Source organism: Tympanuchus pallidicinctus, unplaced genomic scaffold (assembly GCF_026119805.1).
Source record: "Tympanuchus pallidicinctus isolate F22 unplaced genomic scaffold, pur_lepc_1.0 scaffold27, whole genome shotgun sequence".
NCBI lineage: Eukaryota > Metazoa > Chordata > Aves > Galliformes > Phasianidae > Tympanuchus > Tympanuchus pallidicinctus.
This window is the reverse complement of record NW_026294744.1, coordinates 5,821,539-5,841,739: the sequence shown is the minus strand read 5'-3', so window position 1 is coordinate 5,841,739 and position 20,201 is coordinate 5,821,539. Positions and strand designations below refer to the sequence as shown.

Below are 20,201 nucleotides of genomic sequence, written 5' to 3'. Positions count from 1 at the left end.
ACTAACACTGACTCCCGTCTCTAGGCCTCCTATCTCAAATTTTTTAAACCAGTATTTCTGGTGATGTGTACATGATAAAATGCAACACAGGTCACTGAGAGAGCAATTCAGCTGTCTAAATACAGGAGTCTGACATCAATTTAGATTCCTTATATTATTCCATCTAGCCAATAGCTCAAACTCCGGATCTACTCCTATAGATCCTACATCACATTTGCCAGGTCCAGCACTCTCCAAGTGGCAGAGGCATTTATGCTTAGTTAATCAAATTCTCCCTAACAATTCCTGCTGCTTGGCTTCCCATGTGATGACAGAGCAGACCCTAACAATAATGTCTCCAAGACCAAAATATGAGGGCGAAGTAGGGATTGTATAACTTGGTTCAGACCCAGAAAATTGACTTCCACCCAAGCTCATACATCTGTGGTGCTACATGAAAAATTGTTTCAGGCAGAGTGTTCGAAATCAACCTACAGTATGTTTTAAGGTTTTTACGTAAATTCTGTGGAAACGAAGTCATTCTATGCAAGATCCTGCAGTGCTACCTAATGTGTCTACAGACTTAATTTCAGCTTGCTGATCAAACATCGCGTGTCCTTTCTTGGAAATAAAGTTGTCACACAAAATATATGATATAGTACCTCATTAGCAATCTTCACATTGAGAGTTCTGTGAAGTCCTATAGAGAGTGTATGTGTGGGTAGATGAGGGTAGGGAAGCTGTTACAATTGATATCAGTAAAATAATTCAATAAAAGATGGCAAACATTATCAGTGATTCTGTAAAGAATTCTTCGACTTCTTATAACCCATGAAAAACAAGTGATTTCTCAGAGAAAAGGTGGAGATTAGTGTACTCATCAAAGCTTCAATTTATTTAAATTCCTGATTTCTTCACTGAGAAAAAAAAAAAAAAAGCCAAAACTATTAATTGTCACAAACAAATGAAATTCTGCATGCTGGGTGAATTTTCCAAAGGGTTACAGAAACCCTAATTTCACAAATGAAAATACAGTGGTTTAAAACCATACTGGGTTCTCTTAAAAACAGCCATCTACATTTACTTCCTTCTGTTAGTTTAAGCGAAAGGAAATAGAACTGTTACTGGATGGAAAGACTAGAATGCATTGCTGTTCAGAACGGACACTGAAGAGGTCATGGGAATAAGCATGGTATCTCAGCAGGCAGTATAACTGATAATACAAACAGAGAGCTAGGGACCAAACAATGGCAGAAATCTGAACTTCTCTCTTTTCTAAGGACAATGTCTTAAACCTGAGTTAATTCACAGCATGTCACACAAGGGTTTGCAAAGGTACTGTTAAGATTATGAAGTCCAGCCTGAGACCTAAAACTTTCATCCTTAGCAAATTTTAACTAAGAAAGAAAGAGAAACTCTCTTTTCAGTGCCTCTAAGGAAATGCAGTTATTTTATTGGGATACAGAATTGGGTTGGGTTGGAAGAGACCTCAAAGACCACCCAGTTCCTACCCCCTGCCATGGACAACCTTGCTACCCAGGGATCCATCCAACGTGGCCTTGAACACTACCAGGGATGGGGCATCCACAGCTTCTCTGGGCGGCCTGTGCCAGTGCCTCACCACCCTCTGAGTGAAGAACCTCTTCCTAACATCTAATCTAAATTTCCTTTCTTTTGGTTTAAAACCATTGCCCTTGTCCTGTCACTACACTCCCTGACAAAGAGTCTATCCCTAGCTTTCCTGTAGGCCCCTTTTAAGCACTGCAATGAGGTCTTCTCAGAATCTCCTCCAGGCTGAACATGACCAAATCCCTCAGCCTTTCTTCACAGGAGAGGTGTTTCAGCCTTCTGATCATGTTTACAGCCTCTGTCTGGACCCGCTCCAACAGCCCCTCACCTTCCTTGTGCTGAGGGCCCCAGAGCTGGACAGAGCACACCAGCTAGACTCTCACAAGGGTGGAGTGGAAGGGGAGAATCACCTCTTTGACCTTCTAGCTGCACTTCTTCTGATGCAGCCCAGGACATGATCGGCTTTCTGGGCTGCAAGTGTACATTGACAGCTTATGTTAAGCTCTTCATCCATCAGAACCCCCAAGTCCTTCTCCGTAGGGCTGCCCTGTCCACTCATTACCTAGCCTGTATTCATATTTGGGACTACATCAGGTGTGTGTCCTTGGCCTTTTTTGAATAATATGATGTTTGCACAGGCTCACCTACTGAGCCTGTTAAGATCACTTTGGATGGCATCTCTTCCTTCCAGTGTGTTGACTGCAGTGTTCATCTCGATGTCACCCACAAACTTACTGAGAGTTCAGTCAGCCTCATTGTCCATGTTGCTGACAAAGATGTTAAATAGTGATACAGATCCCTGAAGAACACCTGTTGACGCCTCTTGGACATCAAGCCACTAACAGCAACTCTTTGAGCACAACTATCCAGCCAATTACTTATCCATCAAGTGGTCCATCTGCCACATCTCTCTTTCTCCAATGTGGAGACATGGATGTTGTGCAGGACAGTGTCAAATGCTTTGTGAAAGACCATTCATTAGTTGAAAGTATTCAATCTGCATTTGAGGAAACAAAATTAAAGGGTAACTGTGACCTCTTTTAGTGTCCTAAAGTTACTTGCTGGGAGAGTCTTTTGCTGTCATTCCCACTCATCTGTTCACTGATTCTCTTCTAGTGGAAACATGTTCCTAACATTCTTGGAGTAATACAGAATGCTAGCTCCAAGAATGTGAATATGATTCTCACAACTATCTTGGTAAGCTTTGGACCAATACTCGAAACCAGATCCACCTGTTAAACACAGTGGTTTATATTATTGTCTTTTCCTTATCTGTGCCAAAATCAAGAGTTTAAGTAGAAATCTATGAAAAGAAAATTAGAAATCCATTTATCTCTGTGGATCCAGCCTGCATCTTGCATGATCAGAGAAGAACAACACAGCATGGGTCCAAGATAATCCCACAGGTCTGAAAGGTTCATCTTTTATCAGGTCACTCATTTTGCTGTTCATAATTGCTAGTATATTTTTCCCTACTTCTACAGGAATAACTGGAAACAAATTTGATAGTAGCAAGCTGTTAGAAACAATATATCTACACATTTATTTGAATTCCAAATAGCTGTCCTGTTTCATTGAGAGATATGTATGAAAATTAATATAAATAGAGTTTTTCTTTCTTTCTTTCTTTCTTTTTTTTTTTTGAAAATGAATGGCTGGCTGCTCTTTTTGTAAGAAATACCTCCTGCACAATTAATCATTTGGCCACCTCAGGTTTACACAAATAAATCTATTTAGTCTGTTCTATGATAAATGAAATTCGGAAGTTTGTGTCAAAAACTTGTCAATGGTCAGGATGTATAATCCATCTGAATAAATATTACTTCATTTGAAAGTGAACGAAGTATGAAATACATCTATTAAAAGGCTAAGCAGAAATTTGCTCAGAAATTCTAGTTGTTACACAGCTTCAGTGAGCGCAGGCTGATGTTACTGGACATTATTATGTCCAGATGAAATATCCCTTTTCTACACTTTTTTATGCACGTTAACTCAAACCGAATTTGGGACTGCATCAAACAGTGTTCCTCGCACTTATGTTGGGAATAATGAGAAAGATAGTCACTAGACACTAAGCTATAACTAAAATGACTACCCAGCAAGCAGGTATGAGAAACTGGATGTAGCGATCAGGTTCATTTCCAGGTAATTGGTGTGAAGAAATTTAAACAAAACACATGTTTTTTTTTTGGAGTACATTGGATAAGATCCACCTATTTAAAACAAAGCAATGAACATGAATCAAAATTCCCGGTACCTAAATCCTAAAAACTGCTGAAGCAACTAACATCTTCAACCTCTTTTTATAAAGTTAGTGGACTGTGCCCATCCCCTTTGTAAACATCTATTAATAACTACTCTTCTGCCTTGTTTTATTATCCAAGTACTCCTTCATAAAAACAAACAAAGAAACAACACAAATTTGCACTTCTAATGCTTAGTAACCTATGTTCATACAGAACATCCTTGAAATATGTTACCCTAAGAAGGAAAAAAGGGTGGGGAGTGAGCTTTAAATAAATGACTGGAATTACAAAATTTGGAAGAAATAGGCAAAATATATTGAAGTGAATAGGACAGATTACTTTTTTTAAAAAAAAAACCCAAGTATCCAGCACAGGGTTTGTGTAAAAACCCTCACCACCTTGGCCTCCAGTGTTAGGAACACATAATCTGACTGGAGTATGATAGGATGATGAGTGCCAACTTTAAGAATCTGATCTAAACAACTCTGGAGTCAATGGACGCATTTCAACTTCTTCAATTGGATCTGAATCAGATTTTTTACAAAATAAAATGCAACCAAATCATCAGACTCTTGCCACAGCCATGAAACGAAACTTTCTTTCCAGCATTCGCTACTTACCAAGACAGTTGTGGCCATCATGGGCCAACATGAACCCATCATAGCATGTACATCTGTAGTTGCCAGGAATGTTGATGCACTCATGGACACAACCCCCATTGTAGAAGTCATTTTCACATTCATCAATATCTAAAATATAAAAGGAGGATAAAAAAATTGTAAAAAGATGATTCTAAGAGAAAAATTTCTCCAATCAAAAGTAAGTTTGAATACAAGTATGATCCTAATTATTATATTATTCATCCAAGAGAATTACTGACAGAATAAATGCAGATTGTATGAGACTAAATTCAGCAAGTTTCAGCATAGGACATTCCATCCAAAGTAATGACAGCATCAACAGGGGAAACAATTACATGTTGTCAGATTTATTTTTTTAAGTTATTTGTGTACATTTTTCTCTTTAAACTGTATTTTTCTATTTTAAATAATCAAGCAGACGATGCATTAAAATAATAGAATCATGAAATCACAAGGCTGGAAAGAACCTACAAGATCATCTAGTCTAACTGTCCTTCCGTTACCAATGCTGCCACAAGCCACTAAACCATATCTTGTAGCTCCTCATCCAGATGCCTCTTGAACACTGACAAGGATGACGACTCCACCACCTTGTCAGATGTTTGACTTGGTAGCAAAAACATCTATCTGAAACATACTATTAACATGGCATAATACATAAGATGAAAGTATGTTTTCTTTAATCAGAAAAAAAGTTTTCTCAGTATAATAATGATTTGATCTACTCCTCACAAAATATAAAGCTGCTTTTCTTGCAATAAATCTTGAAAAGCACAATTTCTGAAATAGCTGTCACTGTCCACTGAGGACCATGAAGTTGCTCTTGATAACACGGTATAGTTTTATCTCTCTTGCTTCCTACCCCAGAAAACAAGTCCTATTAAAATTTGCCATATTAATATAAATATGTCAACAACAACAACAAAATCTAAAATTTTATTCTTAGCAAGTATGCTAGAATTATTATAAATTATTTTTATATATCATGAAATAGAATGAATAGGAAAAGATGCATTCTGCTTCTTTTGTGGTTTTATGATTTTTGTTATTGGTATTCCACATCACAACATCATGTAAAGCACTGGGAGTTTAAGAGTTAATGCCCCACTTCCATGAACCACAGATTTTCCAAATGCTTAGCTCTCAGAAGAGAAGAATTTCATACCCCAAAGGACTCTGCGTTCAGAGGGGAAGATAAAGGTTCAGGCAAGTCACAGGACTCACTTTCTGTCTCGCTACTGGGTGTGCTCCCCAGCCATTTCACCTTCAATTCAGAGTAAGGCCTTCGGTTTTGGACACTCTCTCATTTTATTTGATTTATTAGCCTCAGTTTCAATTATATATTGTATTATATTGTGCTATCTTGCATTCTGATATACTTAGTAAATTAACTTTCCTCCTCAGATTGTTGCTGCTGTTCTGTTTTTAGGCCCATCTCCCATCTCCCTACCCTTCCCGCTTTTCCTTTCCCAGGACATGGGCCCATGGGTCCCCTTCCCCAGTCACAGAACTGGGCCGAACTGACCCATAAACTATTGACAACCCCCCCACCCCAGCCTGTGTGCCTGCTGTCCCTCTATCACGGACACAGATGGATCTATATAGCCTTGTGACAGCTTCAAATGCAAACAATTCTTATATGATCTTCCCTGACTCACACAAAAATCACTTCTTCGCTCATTCTGGAAAGTGCAAACTTTGTTCTTTCTACAAATTATATTTTGACACACAGACGGGATGTCAGTACTACAATTGCTGATGTGGATCATTCAGCAGTGCACATCAGCCAACTAAAAATTAACAATTACAGACAGCCTTCCGTCCTGCTATCAGCTCTAAATCTATGGCATGCTAGACCAAAACTACTAGCTACTGTCCCTAAGTTACATGCTGCATGATGCAGAGTTAAAATAATCCTTAGGAAATCATCTTTTGGTACATTAAAACTATCCTGGTCATGCATTTCAAATGTGCCTTTCATTGCAAAGGTGACTAGAGTATTTCTGTAGTAGGTTTACACAGACATTTTAGGAATAAAATGAAATACAAAAGAACTTCTAAAATTACCACCAGAAAAGATTCACTACCTGGTATCATACCAAGATACAATGGCAAAACAGCAAGGTAGTCTGGGAAAACCAAATGCTTCTGAAAAGACAGCTGGAACTCAGTCACCCAGGGAATCTTCGTACATTTCTGGTCCTTTGCTTGAACCTAAGTTTGCCTCTCCTTGCACAGTCTTTTGAGACACATGATCAGATCAGTTATGCTCAGGGGACTCAGCCTCCTGACCCGAAAATCTGGGATGACGTACAGAATAGCCTCCCCCACCTCCCCAGTTCAGACAGAAACAGTTAGAGACCTGCTACTCCACCTGGACTGTCACAAGTCCATGGGGCCAGATGAGATCCACCCAATGGTGCTGACGGAGCTGGCAGAGGTGATTGCCAAGGTGCTTTCTACCATCTATCAGTGATCTTGGACAAATGGAGAGCTTGCCAATGTGACTCAGCAAAGGTCATAAGGAGGATCCAGGGAACTACAGGCCTGCCAGCCTGACCTTGGTGCTGGGGAAGCTAATGAAACAGACCATCGTGAGTGAGATCACACAACATGTACAGGACAACCAGGGAATCAGGCCCAGCCATCACTGTTTCATGAAAGGCAGGTCCTGCTTGACCAACCTGATTTCCTTGTATGATCAAGTGATCCGCCTAGTGGATGAGGGTAAGGATGTCAATATGTAGTCTACCTACACTTTAGCAAAGCCATTCACATTGTCTCCCACAGTATTCTCCTGGGTAAGCTGTCAGCCCATGGCTTGGACAGGTACACCTTTTGCTGGATAAAGAATTGGCTGGAAGGCTGAATCCAGAGAGTGGTGATGAATGGAGTTAAATCCAGCTGGTGACGAGTGACATGGAGTGACAAATCACGAGTGACATTTCCCAGGGGTTGGTACTAGCCTATCCTGTCTGATATCTTTATTAATGATCTGGATGAAGGAATTGAGCGTACCCTCAGTACATGTACAGATGACACCAAGTTGGGAGGAAGTGTCTGTCCACCTGAGGGTAGAAAGGCCATACAGAGAAATCTGGACAGGCTGGATTGCTGAGCTGAAGCCAACAGGGTTAAATTTAACAAGACCAAGTGTGGCACTCCAGCCATAACAACCCCAAGCAACACTATAGGCTTGGGGCAGAGTGTTTGGAAAGCTGTGTGGTGGATATAGATCTCAGGGTGTTGGTCAATGCTGACCTGAACATGAGCTAGCAGTGTGCCCAAGTGACCCAAGAAAGCCAATGGCTTGTAGCAGAAATAGAGTTGCCAGCAGGAGCAGGGAGGTAATTGTTCCCCTGTACTCAGCTCTGCTGAGGCTGCACCTCGAGTACTGTGCTCAGTTTTGGGCCTCTCAATACAAGAAAGACATCGAGGCCCTGGAGTGTGCCCAGAGAAAGCCAAAAAAAAAATGGTGAAGGGTCCGGAACATAACCCTTAGGAGGAACAGCTGAGGGAACAGGGATTGTTTAATCTGGAGAAGAGGAGGCTCAGAGGAGACCTTATTGCTCTCTGCAACTCCCTGAAAGGAGGTTGTGGCAAGGTGAGGTTCAGCCTCTTCTTCATGGTAACTAGCAATAGGACATAAGGGAATGACCTCAAACTGTGCCAGGGGAGGTTCAGATTAGATATCAGGATGAATTTTTTCTCAGAAAGAGTGGTGAGGCATTGAAACAGTCTGTCCAGGGAGGTGGTGCAGTCACCACTCCTGGAGGTGTTTAAGGAACACCTAACGTAGATGTAGGTAGATGTAATACTTAGGGACCAGATTATCTTGAAGGTCTTTTCCAATCTTAATGATTCCATGGTCCATCAGATGAAAGGTCCTCTCCTCAGCTTCTTTCCAAGCCACCCCAACCTGATCTGCCTATCCTGAAAATCTCCCTAGAGCTCAGAGTAGCCTACGTCTCCTTCCACTTCTATCTAACAGCTCTGAAGGCCTCCCTCTGCAATCTCCTTAGGAGCTCAAAATGAGAATTACTAACTTAATTTCACCTGCAAAACCAGTGAATTTTTTTTTTTTTGTAAATCAGCATTCAGCACAACAAAAATATTGGAAATAAGTAAGTGGAGACAGGTTCTTCCTAATAAAAATACTACCTATTGCTAAAATGTAAACTTTCTAATCTTTCAATCATTGCTCTGATTTGAAGAGTTCCCATCTTTCACTAAGTGTTTCCGTCCATTAGTTGTACAAGACCCACGTCAGCACAGCCTGTGGATGTACTCTACCTCCCAGTATGACAACAAATAGCTTCCTCTGTGATTTTTCCTAAAAATGATAACCAGAAAATCAGTTACTGCTTATTGGGTCCCCTCTGAACATATTTGCACTGTAGTGTTGCAAAGTCTCAGAGAAGCTCTCCTGTATTTGTAGCCCAGTGAATCTGGGTGTACATTTCCAGAGTCTTCTACACATCTCCACTTAACAAATATTTGCAGCTTACACTGCCATTCATGAATATTTTCAAAAACTTCCTATCATTTTCACAAAAGCAGAGACTTACAGTTATGCCTTGTTTCAATGGGCCAACTCAACAACAGAAAAGCATGTAACATTATTTCAATGTCAGGTCTGTACTCCAAGGTAACTTCACTTTCAGATTTGCTTTTAACTTTCATCCAGCACCAAGATTCTTCAGAAGAAGGTGCAATCAGTTGTTATGTTCATCAGACTACAGAGCCCTGATGAATTTATTTCCTTTTTTCAAACAGTGAATCAAGCAGGACTATATTTTTAAGTAAGTGACAGGAGAGCCTTCCAAAGAGACAAAAATCAAAGTAATATAAAGTCTTTTTCTTCATATAATACTGATTTCTAAAAATCCACACCATGATCAGGAACTCAAGGCGCTTAACTGATACTTAAGTTCCAGAAAGGGTAATCTAACAGATAGCTCAACCAGAAAAAATAATTAAAGAGACAGATTCTTTCTACCTCTTTCTCTCAAGAAGTTCTACTTATGTTAAATTTTCCCACAGGGTTAGAGGACTACTTCTCCCTTTTGTACCTCAGGAAGGCTAAAAACAAGGAGTGAAGCTAAACATTCCCCCTCCATGTTATTTAAAAGATATCATCTGTTGGCTGACTGGAATTGTCCAGTACTGTTAATAAAACACTAAGAGGATAAGGCTGGTGATCTTCAAACTTTAAAAATAAACAAATAAATAAAACAAACCATCACTAAAGAAAAATTATTCAATAAACCCCCACCAAAAACCTGTACAAAGCCTACAAAGTTGAAAGGTTGAACTTGTTTCAAGCTCCAGTTGCTCCAAGAGAAATGCAGACATAGTACCAGCAAACAACACAAACACCACTCCATCTTGAAAGAGGACATTCTTTAAAGAATACATCAGTGAAAGTGTTGAAAACTAGTTCACAGGCAGAATATTACAAGTGACATGGCAGGATATGGCTTATTCAGTAAGCCTAATACAGCAATAAACACAAAAGGAGTGCATTCAAACACGTAAGGACGGTAGGCTTGCTCTTAATTTTGTCTGCAATAAAACTCAAAATTTCCAGGGGCCAGCTATGTTTGCTTCCTTTTGTTTAGATCATATCCTATTACCATTTTCTTCCTGTAATTGACAGAATTGGGTGTTAATTGAATTCTGGGCTCCAAACAGCTCTAAGCAGAAAGTTAGCTGTTTCCATTAGTTTTGTAGATTCTACTAACCATAAAGGTTTTGTAGTGTTTGGTCACTTTAAAACGTTATTCATCATGAAAGAACTGCCACAACACAGAACAAAATAAGCAGTACATGCAATGCTGAATTAGCAAGATCTGCTGCAGTCTAGCTCTCAGTTGGAAGCCAACAGTTTTAACCAGATTAGCAAAATACTTTCCAAGTTTTTAATCCAGATAATTCTAGCCATGCAGATAAGCAACTCTTGGAGTGACTGATAGTGCACTAAAGAGATCACAGGCAGCAAGTCGAGGGAGGTTCTCTTCCCCTCTTCTCTATCCTGGTGAAGCCATATCTGGAGTGCTGCATCCAGTTCTGCGCTCCCCAGTTGAAGAAGGACAGGGAACCTCTGGAGAACCCAGTGAAGTGACACAAAAGATGATGAGGGGCCTGGAGCATTTTCCATATGAGGAAGGACTGAAAACCTTGGGACTGTTTAGCGTAGAGAAGACTGAGAGGGGATCTGATCAATGCTTATAAATATCTAATGGGACAGAGTCAAGTGGATGGAGCCAGGTTGCTTTCAGTGGTGCCCAGCAACAGGACAAGGGGCAATGGGTACAAAGTGGAAGTAAGAAGTTCCATCTGGACGTGAGGAAAAGCTGCTTTACTGTGAGGGTGACGGAGCACTGGAACAGGTTGCCCAGAGAGGCTGTAGAGTCTCCTTCTCTGGAGATATTCAGAACCAGTCCGGATGCTTTCCTGTGTAACCTGCCATAGGGAACCAATTTAAACAAGAGGGTGAGACTCCTATTTTGCAATTCTGTGGTAAAGAAAATGTCGGAATAGGTTTCCTTAGAAAAGTATTGCAGCTTTCTCTCCAGGAGGAACACATTTCATACGGAATTACAATGGCAGCAATTATAGGACCCCAGAAAAAAAAAAACAACAACAACCATTAAATACTCCAGGCTTAGTATAGGGATATTTAAAACAGTGATATAGTCTGCGAAAAACCTACTTGGGCTTACTATGTTCAAGTGAGATAGCAACTCCCAAGGCCAAAGCTGGAAGTGTACAACCACATTTTCAGTTGCTGGTGAGCAAGACCTTTCTGGAACTTGTTTGGAAAATCTTGTAAATCCACTGCTTGTTTCAAAAGTTTTAAAATATACTATTATCAGGGAGTGGGGGGAGAGAAATAAAAAGATCGCTTATTGGGAGTAACTGCACAGGTTCAATTATTTCTCAGGATGTAAGAAGCTTGGATAGTACAATAGATATCCTACTCGAAAGCAGAGGTGAGCCTCATTGTTGTAGCTGGGAAAGAACTATCAGCATCTTTAGGGAATGCAGTAATTCCATGCACTGCTGCTGTCCTCTTTCATCAACAACAAGCAGCGGTGTGACTTGAAAGGCACATCCAGAATGATACTATTATGTAAGGATTCGAAAACATTTTTTAAAGAACTTGGCCAGATGTCTGACAGAATCCTAGCATTTAATACCACACAGAAGTGCTGTAATTTTCAAACACTGTATTTCATTTACAAGAAGAGAATGTGAAGTTGCCTTTTATTATGCAACCTAATTCCTTTTAGTCTGGCAGGACCTGCATCCATCTCACAGCAACTGAGTCTTCTTCCATTATTGTAAGTGAGACACAACAGCACAGAAATGCGTTTCTTTTATGTATTCTGCAAAGGGATGGCTCTCTCAGAAATGTCACAAAGTCACTGTGATTTATAAACTTCCAGAAGCAAATCTTCCAGGAGCACAAACAACTTGGCTAAGAAAAGTTCAAAATAAAACAAGAATTGATCTCTTCAGCTTTTGGTAACACAGTAACTCAGCTTTCTGATTTCAGCGGAAAGTAGAAGACACATCACTACGTAACAACTAATGTCCAAAATACAAACCAAACTGCAAAACTGGGTGAGGAAAATGCTAGTTTCCATTTTGTCTACTCAGTTTCATCCTGATGTAATGAAATTTGCTGTTTGCTAGCCATCTTTTCCAAGCACTAACAATCTTTGCTAGAAGGCTGCACAGACTTTGTCCCAGAAAAGTATAAAAACCACCTCCAGCAAAGTCCTTTCCCAGTCTTAATGAAACCACTTGCCATTCATTAAGTTCTTCGATGTCCAAAAGTCCTTACAACACATAAAACAAAATGTATTTGTCAGCACAGCTACAGACCATTATGGGCAAAGCCACTGAAATCAAAGGAAACGTCTGTGTGGAACTGACAAATTTTGGATTGGTGTCACAGCTAAGCTGCTGGAGAAGCCTTAGGGCTATTAGCATGCAAAGGGGAAGAAGGGCTGAGCGCTGAAAGTCAATGAGCCAAATTCAGCCTTCAGTGTTGTACTCTACAGATTTCTACAAAAAATGGGAAAGCATGCATTCTAAAAACCTTTACCTTGACACTTATCAAGGACACAGGTCCCAGAAGTCACCACACAGTAGTACTTCAAAATAGGGATAGAACTGGGTAAAATGTGGGTTCATTGGAAAGTATTTCAATATGACTAATGTAAGGAAGGATCTGGAGTTAATTTAGTAAACACAAATTGCAATTGACTTTGAAAGGAATAATTTATGTGCTTGGACATTTTAAAATAAATAGCCAAAGGAAGCTGTCTGCTCACATCAACTTTTTTCTAAATTAGAGAACCATGAACAAAACTTAGCATACAGATATATTACAGAGCTGAGGGGTATTTCCTAAAGAGTTAGATCCATAAAACAGTTAGAAAAATAAATATTAAATTCCTTGCTAGAGTATCTCGATGGATAAATTTGTATATTTATTCAACATCTAAAGAGAAAAGTATTTCTGCTTTTATCTTCGTCTATTCATTTTGCTGCTTTAAACGAAACACTGCCAAAGGAACATTATGGAGATATTAAGTAACATCATATTTAAAGTCTTGCATGGTGAGAGGTTGCAGCCCATCCGTTTTACCTATAGAGGACAAAAAGTACCACTTGCAGAATTCTGTATTCATCAGTCACTTTGTGCATATGACCGTTCTGCAGTTGCATATGTTGTCTGCTTATCCAGAACTGTTATGCAGCAAAGGACATCGCAAAATGCTGGAACGCTTATTTCCATGTGGTAATATTTTGCACTTTTAATGGCTTCCCTCTTGAAAGGCCTTCAAGAATTTTTATGGATTCATTACTGAGTTTCAGTCACTGTTTCTCTAAGGACTACAACAGCATCTTCACTTCCACAAATAATAATAATAATAATAATAATAATAATAATAATAATAATAATAATAATAATAAAAAGAAAAATAGGTTCCAGATACTATACGATTAAGAGTAGAGTAGAAGGAGAGTTGTTTTTCCTCACCGTGTACTTTTATGCAACCTTGTTTTCGGATGCTGTGAAAAGAAGTAATATCTTGTAGTATCTAGAGGTGACATGGTCAGAGGTGAAATCCCAACCCCAGAGAAGTCAAGGCAGTTTTTTTCATTGGCTTTATGGAGCCAGGAAGACATGTTTCCTGAGACTCACGGTAAAGAGATACCAGAGATAGGATCAGCAATTAATTATCTTGTTCCCACTTCCAAACTCAGAAGCAGCAGCAACATAACACCAAGAGTGTTACTTTACTTTTAAGGAAACAGACAGTAATGAAGTAACATGCAGACAGACAACAATACAAACAATCTCAAGACCTGAACCATAATCAAATCAGCATCTTACTTATTTTAATGGCTTTTGCGGTCCCCAAACTAAATGATTAAAATAGAAAAAAAAAACAACCAAACAACATGGCAGTATTTGTATATGCTCTGATTCTTTGGCAGATCCTACATTTAATATACTTTCAGCAGTTACACACACCCTGGATAACCTGAACTATTTAATGCATTTGTATTTCATACATCAAGTTGTACTTTCCATAATGAGGGAACCACTTCCAGATTTGAAGGCCAGAAGAAAAATCTCACAGGTTAAGGTCTGCTTCAGTTAAGCACAACCCAAATTTGCCAAAAATTCAGCTCTGCCTGGAAAACGTCCAACCAGAGCAGTAGTACTAAAATGATTAGATTCTCAAGGAGTTCATCATCAGCAAATTTCCACATGTTCAAAATTACTTGAACTTCCAGTGTTCTGCTCTTAACATCTGCAATAGTTGAATCAACAGGGAAAATGCTAGTAATTCTATTCAAGCTGACCTTACCTGCTGATACTCTGCTCCCCTGCAATAGTTGAATTGGCATCTTATTCTAGGTCCAAATTTTAAGAAAAAGTAATGGAAAAACAACAAGAAAATGTAATTCATTCAAATTCTTTCTACTCCAAACAAAACCTTGACCTTTACTTTAATGAAATCCATTTCCAAAAATCCCTTACCATGAAAAACTTCCTAAATCACTTCTTGCCATAAGAGAAAACCAATTAAAGTCTATCATTTATTACATCCTGAGATAGTGACGTACTTTTTTAATACTTATAAATGCTAACATCTTTATTCTTCAGATGTTGTGACCTTCAAAACATTACGATCTAATGAATCAAAGAGGAACACACAGTGCAGTTTTTATGGCTTTCAGGTTGTCATGATATTTTCAAGATGCTTGTGCCCAAGAAAACTGTAAAATTTGATAGCCATTAGGACTACTCTAAGAACCAAGGTCAAGGGTGAGCAGGATAGGAATGGAGTAAAAGCAGAGTAAGTAGCTTGATGTTTCTCAGCACAGAAAAGAAAGAATAGAACAGGTACAATAGACTGATTAATAGGAAGGGCTTTTTCCCAAGCATAAATCTCTCAATAGCCCTTCTACTAAAAGTATTGTCCTTCCAATGTTTTTCCCATTAGTGCATTCACAAAGAAACAAAAAATAAACTCAGTTTTACAACTTTTTTCAAGAATGTCACAAAGCGCTATTTTCCAATATAAAAACAGCAATAAAAAATGAAAATGTCATGCCAATTGAATGGAGATGGTTTGGATGCAATCTGTGGCATTGTTGGGTGTTTTTCTGGAAGCCATTTCACACGGTTCCTGGAAAACATCAAGTATTCTGTTGCAGTTTAACTTGCTTCCTTTTATTAGGTGTAGGTTGGGCATAAAATTCATCGTACTTTCTATCTTGTTAAAGTTTTTGTCCAAAAGAGGAGAAGGGGAAACAAATACAAAACAAATTACACACGTGTATGCCCAGCTGGTTAAACCATACCAAACGTTTTTTTTTTACACTGCAAACAGTCTCAAATTATCTTGCCTAAAACATTTAATAAGCACTTGTAAGATAGATAAGACACGAGCCCATTTAATCACCGGCTGCAGGCTGTGACTGTTTAAATTTATTAAATTTATTTACGTTATTTTTCTCTAACCACAACTGTTATCTATCTCCTTACTTAGAGAGGACATAGATGTTCTGTGTCCGATTTCTTTCCTATTATTTTACTGATCAAAGCAATTTATTAAAAGTCACAAAGACTTGGGCCATCTTAAGGATGGCCTTAAGAGGGTCACCTTCCCTTCTTGGGGAGGACTTGGACTGACTGCTTTGGGGAAAAAGCAAACCAGAGGCTTACAGACATTGCCTCTGAAGAGGCAAAGGAGTACACAAACTTCTGAATTTAGCAGCTGTAAAAAAAACAGTAGATGTGTTTTTACTTATTATTTTGAAAGTTTTTGTAAGTGATCTACAAATAATCACTTGGCATATAAAAGAAAAATTAAAGAGTCCCTTGCAAAGACTCAAGATGCTAGACAAGATCAGGCCCCCAGTGCTGTTAGCAGAGCTCCAAAGACCCAACTCACAGCGTTAAATGGAACAAGGCAACAGACTGTGGAAATGCAAACATTCTGCAGTAGCTGAATGTTTATAATCTACACGTACAATTGAATGATGGATGTCCATCACATTCTTTATTCATTCATAAGAAACGCAATCTCCGGAGACTCCCTTCCTTACATTTTTCTTAAATTCACTTTCCCCTTCACAGTTTCTTCTCTTTACTTTGCACTTTCCTCCTTAAAATTCTACTTCAAAGAGTTGGAGGAAAGTTTTTAGTAGTTGGAGACTTTAACACTGAAACTTCACCCCTGGGCGATCCAAATCCCTGATTTGGATGCCCATCAAACTGAGAACAGACAAAAGACTCCCAGCTTTGATTCATTCTTTCAAAAAGCCTGCAGTTTGGGACCGGTATTACTGCTTCAGAGTACCTGTACTTTACCCATGAAAGTTATCACTGAAGTATGGAGGACTACAAATTGCTTTAAAAAAATAATTTTAAAAAGGAATACGAACTGAATGCTCAGATTCTGCATGCACTTGGTGCCATTTGCTGGCCACATATGTTTTATGGTGGTGTACTTAACAATCCTGGATCAGCAATGGTCAGGATATCAAACAAACATCACAGAATAGTCTTCATTTAGGACTCTGTAGAGTTCCTGACTGCTTAACTGACAAGTTTTCCTTCTGCATTAACATTAGTGTCTTAAACATTTTTTGCTAAAAATTTTAGGAGTCCGAAGACTTTTGACAGCTACAGTTGTTTAATATGGAGAAAAAAAAAAAGAAAAAAGTAATTGAGTTCTTTCCCTGGGGAACAAATACATTTTCCATCTATATACCTGAGCATTATTGTTATCGTTGTGCAATATTTATCATCCTAATCAGCACAGTGGGAACTGATCTGGGACCATTCCACCCCATTCATGGTTAATTAAAGCAGTTTTCTAGATAAAAACAAAAATATATCTTCCCACACTAGGTATCTTGAACTCTTGATTATAGTTTTTTCTGGGTTGACATTTTTCCTAATTGATATTTAAACAGATTGGCTACAAGTTCTTTGAACTGCAAGTGAGATACCCAAATAAAGATGGATACCTGCAGAGCACATAACATTTTAGAGTCTGTCTTTATTTAGTAGCTGCCATGCCTGACAATCTCAAGCAGAGAGATTTCCTGTTCACAAGCTGCTATGAATGTGAAACATAACATTTGACAGCATTTTTCCCACCACTTCTAAATCACAGCCATTTCCATCACAATTCCCTCTTTTAACATAACAGCAAATGTTTGCTTCCACATCTAATCCTGCAAGTTCTTGGAGATCAAATGGGGGAATATTGTCGTGTGTCTTACTGCCACAACTGGTGTGCATACATCCTAACAATAACAATTTCAGTAAATCACACTAGAATGTTACTCCTAGATCTTCATATTGAAATATTAATCTAGAAACGTTGAGGAAGATGTTTAAAAATGTGAAACTACTTGATTCATACTGACATCTTTCTGAGCACCTCCCTCATTTGCCAGTTGTTTACTTCCAGCATTCCTTTGCATTTCATTTTTAAATTTCTGTCCATTGGCAGAAGGAAACAATCCCAAGCCTCAACTCTGAATTGGATTATCTTATTACCAGTCACTGGATGAATATTAACTTATTTCCCAAGGACCTTCATGCAGGAGAACAGAAGGCAGCTATTCCTCCTTGCTTATTTCAGAGTCAGTGGCAGCTCTCATTGAGAAAATAGAAGAATTATTGATACCATATAGCTCATGCTTCATTTGTTCCTGGCAGATTAACAGCCAGGCTGAGACAGCTAAGGCCACAAGAGGTATGAGAGGCTACACAACTCACAGTTTTCAACCTTCTTGGATTTGAGACTATGTGTTCCAGCAGAGGTGCCAATCTCTGTACAGCAGTTAAGTCTTCTGACAGCAGGTCTACAGTTGTAAATGATTTATTCTGTAGATGCTTTAGCACTAGGTAGGTCCACATGATGGTAAAACAGCTATAATAAAGAACCTACTGAAAATAAGAATATGGGTGGTTCATCAAACTCAGTGAAACAGAAGACTCTCATATCTTAAGACTTCAGAATAAATTCACCAGGAGTAGTCTATTAATGCCTACAACTTGACTAACTTATAACATGAATCATTTTATATTCCACTTTTCTTACAATAGTAATGGGGATTTCCTATTTTCCTTCTCTTTTCTGTTGCGCTGTGCATTGAGTGTGCTTTTTAAAAACTATTTCAGTTTTCTAGCCCAGACACAGATGCATTGTCTGTATATAATTTATGCTTTCATGAGAATGGTAAGTATTGATTTGTTTGTTTTCACGAGTCCTTGGAAAGACTGAGTATACTCAGCATCTTTAGTAAAAAAATTAAGTAAAATTATTCAAGACTACAATTATTCATTATTTACTAATTAATTATTATTCAACACTACAATCAGAACTGACCACTTTATTAAATTTTGTATTTGCTTCAAATACATAATTTTGCTTCAAAAGGATCTTCGAAGACTATACAGAACAAAAACAAGATCAAAGATCTTCTTTCTTTTGAAGACCTGATACTGACTTACAAACTGCTCAAACCAGCACTCTCAGGAGCACAGATCAAATGCTTTCCACTTCTTTCAGAAGAGTTGTCACTGTTTTATTTTCAAAATAATGTTACATTAATTTAATTTGTCGATTCAAGCTTTTTATTCCTGAAACCCAGCATCCCATTTTACTGATACATGCTGACATTTCTAAAATTTTACTTTAGAAGGAGCTCATCAGATAAGATGTAGGCTTTCCTTCTTAAAAGCTGTTCAGAAACAAGATTCTGTGAGCCAGAGCTCTATTTATAACCAGAGATAAAAATTAACAGAGAAAAATCTGAAAACCTGTGGCAAACAGCCTTTGTATTTTTGTTGCTTTTTTTTTTTTTTTTAAACCTATTAATGAGGAACAATCATCTAGACACAGATCTATAGATACTGACCATCAGCACGGAGCCCATCAGCTCTTCCCATAATTACCCTTTACAGTCTTATCAAAACATTGCCTAGAATCATTGGCTTATAGAGAAGTAAGCAAGAGCAGGGGCTCTCTGAAAAGGAGCTGATGAAGCTACACACTTCTCTTTCCCTGGCACGCAGAGGTGAGGGTTAGATGAGGCCAGGGCAGGCTGTACAAACACATATTTCATAGTGAAGAAAGTCCAGGAAAAGTAGTAAGGAAGAAATTTAAAATTCAACACTGAAAAACACCACTGCTGACTGTGAATCAAATATTTTCAATCAAAAGATGTGCATGCATATGATATTTGGACATGAAAGAAAGACACAGAAAAAGAAAGACACAGAAAAAGAAAGAAAAGACAGACAGAACGAAAGAAAAAGAAAGAAAGAGAGAAAAAAAGAAAAAAAAAAAAACAAAGAAAGAGAGAGAGAGAGAAAGGAAGAGCAAGCAGATGCAGTAACTAGCTCTGCCAAGAAATAAATTATTTTTGCTCAGTTATTCAAATGCTCCGTACTAGAAAGCACCCAGGACTCCCAGCTCTTTGAAGGCTACTCATTGAAAAAAAGAAAAAAAAAAAAAAAAAGAAACTGAAGAAGCAGAAATAGTAACATGGACATTCACCAAATATTGAAGATGGCTTTTATTCATAGCCTGGAAATTTAGCTTTTATAAATGTATATATTTGCTTGTTACTGTGGGGAGGTTGTTAGGCAAAAAAAAACAACAAAGAAGGCCTAAAACTTCTGTGCAGCACACAAATAGCACTACACATTTGACAGAACATGCAATAGGAAGCCAAAGAAACATAACTGCACTGCTCTCTTCCCCAGCGGTAGAGGGATAAAAGAAAGTAAGTCGATACAAATGTTGGTTAAGTCTGGTAGAGCTACTTCCAATACTCTCATTTAGACTATTTATTATGAAATGTCTTTTACAACAAGGCTCTTTCACTATGCACAGGTAAGAAGAAAATGTAGAAATCTCTTGACTAAAGACTGGATTAACAACTCAGTAAACAGACATTTTGTTTTTTAAGTGGACAATACATCAAAAATATAAAACTAGATTAGAGAAGTCACTTTTTAAATGCTCTTGATGAGCTCCCTATATTTCTCTTTACTCCTTCCTGTATTTCAAGATAATCTCTGTTTTAAGGCTGCATCTGATATACGTTCACAGCATTTCTAATACGTAGAAATGAAGAGTCAAGGAAAGAACATATAATATCATTCTTAGTTATCCACTGAAAATAGGACACTAATTAGCTAACT

At 38.3% G+C, this 20,201-nt stretch overlaps 1 protein-coding gene across 4 annotated transcripts in view; it reads right to left on the bottom strand.

Moving 5' to 3' along the window:
- SCUBE1 (signal peptide, CUB domain and EGF like domain containing 1) overlaps positions 1-20,201 on the bottom strand; it is a 204,167-nt gene that overhangs the window by 165,910 nt on the left and 18,056 nt on the right. For all 4 annotated transcript variants that reach the window (XM_052690637.1, XM_052690638.1, XM_052690639.1 and 1 more), the window contains exon 3: positions 4,415-4,543. In XM_052690637.1, coding sequence (XP_052546597.1) covers positions 4,415-4,543 — 129 coding nt within the window. The remainder of the gene's footprint in view (positions 1-4,414; positions 4,544-20,201) is intronic.